Source organism: Archocentrus centrarchus, chromosome 9, assembly GCF_007364275.1.
Source record: "Archocentrus centrarchus isolate MPI-CPG fArcCen1 chromosome 9, fArcCen1, whole genome shotgun sequence".
Taxonomy (NCBI): domain Eukaryota; kingdom Metazoa; phylum Chordata; class Actinopteri; order Cichliformes; family Cichlidae; genus Archocentrus; species Archocentrus centrarchus.
Genome location: NC_044354.1, coordinates 5,038,229 through 5,044,331, shown reverse-complemented (window position 1 = coordinate 5,044,331; position 6,103 = coordinate 5,038,229). Strand labels below are relative to the sequence as shown.

The 6,103-nt window shown below is 38.3% G+C and overlaps 1 protein-coding gene across 1 annotated transcript; it reads left to right on the top strand.

Annotated features, from left to right (window-relative positions):
• The first annotated feature begins 741 nt into the window (after positions 1–741).
• isca1 (iron-sulfur cluster assembly 1) lies at positions 742–5,491 on the top strand. Its single transcript, XM_030737414.1, has 4 exons — positions 742–875; positions 2,855–2,908; positions 3,539–3,644; positions 4,421–5,491. The coding sequence occupies exons 1-4, from the start codon at positions 771–773 to the stop codon at positions 4,567–4,569; spliced, it is 414 nt and encodes a 137-aa protein (XP_030593274.1). The 5' UTR covers positions 742–770; the 3' UTR covers positions 4,570–5,491.
• The last annotated feature ends 612 nt before the right edge of the window (positions 5,492–6,103 follow it).

Below are 6,103 nucleotides of genomic sequence, written 5' to 3'. Positions count from 1 at the left end.
GTATCAAGGACCCCTGGTTTGTTATGAAAGATTTGGTTGTGATCCAGTTTGTGTCTCAAAGAATTAAACAAATCAAATTCCAGTGTTTTTTATTTTTGTTTTGTTTTGTTTTTTATATAAATATAACCTGAAAATGCCAAGAGGCTTCAAGATGTGTTGGAAATTTTCTGTGGTGCATCACATACTGCAGATCCTGCAGAACCATTTTCCCTTTTTTTTTTTTTGTCTAACATTGTTTGGCATCACTGTAGCTAATAAAAACTGCAATTGCACTGTTATCACTTCGCTGAAAACTGGGCTTCCTGTATAACAGACTAATTTTTAGCCTAATCTATTTGGGATGATGATGCATTTTTGAATTAAAATGTAAGAACAGGTGGTTGCAACACAGAATATAGCGCAGTAAAGAGGGAAACTACAATTTTTTTCTTGTAAATTCTGATTTGACTAAGTTCCTGAAAATCTAGTGAGTTTAGAAAAGCAAAAGTCATGTTTATAGTAAAAGAAAAAGTATTAAAAACACTTAGGTATAAATGATGAAAGTCAACATGTAAGTATTGCCACGGAAGCATGAGTTACGAATGGATTATGTTAAATATACACTTTTGTAATACAGTATTATAAGGTTACATAACAATGGCGTCCTGTCACTTTAACCCCTGAGGCAATTTGCATCCCCCACCGTCTGTCACGATCTTAGCCAATCACTGAGCTGGGTCCTTATTTGGGGGCGTTTGCCAAGTTTTTACACGCTTGCGCAGTCCTATGTTATGATTTTAACTGTCGCGAGCAACATGTCTGCCTCCATAGTGCGAGCGACCGTCCGAGCGGTCAACAAAAGAAAGATACTAGCCACGAAAGCAGCACTGACACTCGTAAGTTATTATATGTGCATATTTTTTAGGTCATACATGTATGTGAAGTAGTTTTTGTTCTTTGAGTACGTGATACTTAGATAACAGTGCTGCTAACAGCGGCGTCCGGTGTGATGATAGTTGTGTAAGTTGGCTAAGCTAGCTAATCATCTGTTACACGCAGATCAACTTAATTGAAACTTTTAGTGAACTTTATCGGAACGCTGCAATTTTCATTTTGTATGAGAGTTCATAATATTTAAACACATTAAGGTGGTTCTGCAAGAATTACTTTAGGCTGAGCTAGATGCTAATACCGCTAAGTGGCTAACCAAGACGCTTTTTGGGACTGTATCTGACGTTTGTGTAACTTGACAGCAAACTGCACGTTTGCAATAAAGCACACAGTCACAGATTCAGGACACACGGTGTAAATTTAAACTTCTGCTGGAATTTAGAAAACAGTACCCGCCCTTAACAAGGTCTGGATTATGGAGTAAGGGCGATAACGTGCAGGATTGATTATTACAAACGTACAGTTTAGTAAGTCTCTTTATTGGTAAAATTGAGAAGCTCGCAAAAGTTTTGGCAGCATCGAGGCTCAATAAAAATATCCTGAGTCATGGATCGTTGGGATCTTTCCCTTTGTCCCGTAAACATTACATGCTCAGACAACAGATGGGTTAAGTCTGTTCTGAGAGTTTGAGATTAATAACCTGACTGTAAAGTACAGATTAGTTAGCACATCATTGCAGTATCATATAAGTAGTTTCGCCTTTGAAACTGATAATTGTAATTTAGTTATTGGTGCTATATTATGGTGGATCATTTTCGGGTTTTAGCATGCATTATTATACTGTTATTAAAATTAAAAAATGGAGGATGGGGTTCCCAGAAATCTTTATTGTACACACATGTATGAAAAAATTAAAGTAAATTCTGAATAAATTGGGGGAGTTACACAGTGATTGCAGATACTATGAGTAGATGGATATCAGCAAGGCATCAGATTGCAACTTATTTGTATATAAACTACTATAAGACTTTAAATAGGTATTTTTAGTTTAGTGTATTCAGTTAATCATGCCTTACAAAAACATAACATTACATGGCATAAGAAACCAGGATTGCACAAAAAAAAGCGTAAACACTTATTTCCATCGTGGTCCCATTTCTGTACATACCACTCTCACTTCGATTGTATTAGCCACCAAACTTGCTGTTACTCTTTACCAGCTGTAGAGAAAGGAATGAAAGTATTGGACAAAGTGATATTTAATGTTAATGTAAATGAAATTTCGGGAGCACACTGCATGTAGCAAGCTCTCAGTATAGGCTAGGTGGCTTGTTGTTATGGGTGGGATGAATATGTTCAGCTGGGGGTGTTTCAGCTAATGAGCTCTGGTAACAGTGCTGTTGCAAGATAATGTGCCTGCACGGTGGTTTCTGCTGATAAAGTTAGTGCGCTGAAGTGAACTTAAAGTAGTGGGACATCCTTCAGTGACGTAACTGCAGATGGTGCGTCACATAATAAGGGGTCTGTTGTAGTTTGTGTTTTCACCCTTCAGGAAGCAGGATTGCTACCAAATGACTCATAATACAGGACACAATGTATTTACTATAGTCATATTTTTAGCCATGTGCTAGTGTGGTATTAAATGCTATATGATCTACAAGGACCTATAAGTGTAGTTTTAGACATAACTTTGTTAGGCCTGGATTTTTAAACAACTCCAGGTTGTGGCACAGGTGTGATGCAGAACAGCACATGCAGATTATCACCCTTTAAGGGCTTTAAGAGATTAGCATCTTCTCTCTCAAATGCCTCCACATTAAAGCCCAAACACTGATCGATACTTTCAGCACCTACATACACTCTACTACTACTACTACTGCTACTGAAACTGCAGAAGTTCCTGTTATTTCACTTCCAGTGATTGATGCAGTGTGTGTTGTAGCTGCTAGCAGTAACTTTTTAACCTACTGTTGTCTCTTTTTAGACTCCGGCAGCAGTGAGCAGGATCAGATTGTTGTTGCAGGACAAGCCAGAATATGTGAGTAATAAATATGCCTGATGAAACATAATCCAATCAGGAAGACTTTGCAGCCATTAGAAAACATATAAAGAAGCAGCGTGATGTGCTATTTAACTGCTTATCTCTATTTATATATGGGTAAGGGAAAAGGCAAAAAAAAAGCAGCACATTCACCCTGTTTTTTTTAATTTGCTAAGCTCACCTTTTAACTGATTACTTGAAATTAAATTTAAAATTCATAGAAGGAATAGTTGTGGGAAGGAGACTAGCAACATCAGTAAATGTTGTTTTGGATTGTAGCCCAAAATGTTAATTATCCCATCAAAACAGGGACATCAAGCCTCCACAGAGAGCTTTGCTTTTTCTGTCTGTTTAGAAAGTATCATTTATTCCATTAAATTAACAGCAACAAAATCCTGCTGAAACATTTTGAGATATGGTTACTGTGTCACAGAAGCCTTACAAGTTAAAGAAACTAGAAGATTGAACTCTGTGAGGAGTATAACGATGCTTAATAATAAAACAGTTGAGATGTTCTTTCAGCAAAATTTTCTTGTTGACTTATTATTCCTCGTTAGTCCTCTTTATACTGCATATATAATAACAAAATATAAAAAACTTGTACGTTAACATCTGTTTTTTCATCAGATTGGTTTGAAAGTCGGCGTGAGAACACGTGGCTGTAATGGGCTGACTTATACACTGGACTACACGAAGGAGAAAGAAAAGTCTGATGAGGAAGTAGTGCAGGATGGTAAGCTATGTGTTATTATGAAGCAAGCTGAGCATGGACTGATTCCTGGCATGCTGGTGTCTGCCACAATAGGTTTTTGGATATTAGAATAAGTGGGGCTGAAGTTGGGCATTTTTATGGGTTTTCAGCTCAGTACTAAGTGTGATTTTAAAAAGTTCCAGGATTAAGCCTGTTAAAAACAAAAACCTCACCCCACTTCAAATTTGGATGAGCTCCCATTGAGCTCCCATTTATCTTCTTGGACACCTCTCGACCACTTTCAGCATGGTTTCTATCTGTAGCTCTCTCAGACCACTTGCACTGTGCACGCTCCAATTTCACCACAGACAACGGTTTCAAACTGACCCAAATTTTGTGTGGAGGATCACGTGAACTGTGGTGCATGGCAGCAGCTCTCACACTGGCACAGGATGGTTTTTTTTTTTTTTTTTTTGCCCACATTAATGCAGATTTCACTCTACACCTGTTTCACATCAGTTTTCCTTCATGTGACTTTATTTCCAAAACAAAGTTTAAATCAAGTTGAAGTATTGCCATTTTGACTCACTAGAGGAAATCCTGCAAGTGGACAAAATGGGATCAATCTAAAAACAGCAGCTGCATTGAAAGCAGTCCAGAGATTTAAATCGGGTAAAGTTTTAGATTTTTCCAAAGCCCCATTTCTGGAACCTTTTTATTTCATTGGTAATATTTGTGTTTCAGTGCCTGCAAACAATCAAAACCACAACCTTCTAGCTAACAGTAGTAGCGATGACATTCTTCTGCCTTTCTTTCAGGTGTAAGGGTGTTTATAGAGAAGAAGGCTCAGCTGACCCTTCTGGGAACTGAGATGGACTTTGTGGAGTCAAAGCTGTCTACTGAATTTGTCTTCTTCAACCCTAACATCAAGGGCACATGTGGTTGTGGAGAGAGCTTCAACATATGAGCACCGTGGCGCCTCCGTCCTTCCTCCCCGCTCCAGACCCCGTCTCACTGATGCAGACTGATGAGGAAGTCGGCTGTACGGAAATCTTTGAGATGTGGGCGTCCCTCAGTTCTTACCACTGCTCTTCCTGCAAACCACTCACGCATACGTAATTGTGAAATCCATGTACACATATTGATGCTTAGAGGAAGATTTTAATGCAATTGGTGTGGTCAGATCCAACTTGACAAAAATGATTTTAGGTTCAGATATCTCTGATGTAGACAGCTGTTTTTATGCTCAGTTCTACATGTAAAAAAAAAAAAAAAATCTCTTAGGACCTCAAAAGAAAGGAGTTTTTTAGTTTGAAGCTATATTATGCACACTGTTCTCACAAATCCAGGCAAATCTTGTCGTGGCTTGTATGTAGGAGAAAATGGTACAACATGTCCCAAGAACTTGCTCACCAAAGCTGAGCTAGGATGAGGTTTAAGCCGGTAAACATGAACGGATGACGCATGATGTTTTCGCATCTGAACCTGTCCTCCAAAACCCATAGCAAGCCAACAATCCGCTGTTTGATAAACACACTGTTAGGGTGTAATTTCATCCAGGGTCATGTACCACTTGTATGCAAAAGTGGAAGAGCTCGAGTGTCTTGAAACTGTTTTATCAGTTTGTAAACTCTTTTGAAAAGGTATATATATATATATATATATATATTTATCTTTGTGTGTAAATAACTGAGATTGGAAATCCCTTGAACAACAACATACGCACAAGAAAAACAACGCACAAAACTTGCATCCTTCACATGAAATATGAGGTTTCTGGTTTTTTTTCTTGCTTGATGAAAGCCAGGATTTTTGTTTAAATGCTCTTAAGATTTATAACCTGTGCAATATGTCAGTGTATATATGAATAATAAATAGTTCACACCACACGACACGGCCTCTGTTTCATGCTCTGTTTTCATGGAGGACTTTGGCCACTTGTTACTGTCAGAATCACCACACTTGTCATGGAGCTGTGATTCTGTGACCACCTGTCTTTGGCTTTTTTTTTTTCCTGCTCACATTTTGGAGTCAGGCTGGAGAAGAAGAGGGAGGTACTGTCACCATGAAAGATACAATTTAACTTGAGGGTTTAACAGTGAAGTGAAATGATACAGTTTCATTTGGTTATGTTTCAGGTGTTCTGTGGTCACACAGTCAAAACAAGAATAGAGAGGCTTACAGGCTCAAGGTATTAAAAAATGTTTGTGTGGTGGAATGTGTTGAATGTGGCTGTATAAAGCATACTGCTTGCCAATTTTTTTCACCTCAGAAATCTTACAAATTATGACCTATGAGTAAGCTGACCTGTTGGCAAAATACCAATTTAATTCCCACTTGCTGGTTTGCAAATTTTAGACTGATTTTTGTAATGAAGTTCATGTAAGGATTCTTTCTGAGCATTTTTCAGGCAGGCTGTGTCAGTGTGTCGGCGCTGTACAGTAATGCACGATCCCTCCTCTGTCAGCTAAACCTCCATGGACCAAAGCTACCTTTACTTT

Bases quoted from the DNA above. Each gene is read 5' to 3' on its own strand.
- isca1 (XM_030737414.1), top strand. From the start codon at position 771: ATGATTTTAACTGTCGCGAGCAACATGTCTGCCTCCATAGTGCGAGCG. The intron at 876-2,854 runs GTAAGTTATTAT...GTCTCTTTTTAG, and splicing joins CGAAAGCAGCACTGACACTC to ACTCCGGCAGCAGTGAGCAG. The intron at 2,909-3,538 runs GTGAGTAATAAA...TTTTTTCATCAG, and splicing joins TGCAGGACAAGCCAGAATAT to ATTGGTTTGAAAGTCGGCGT.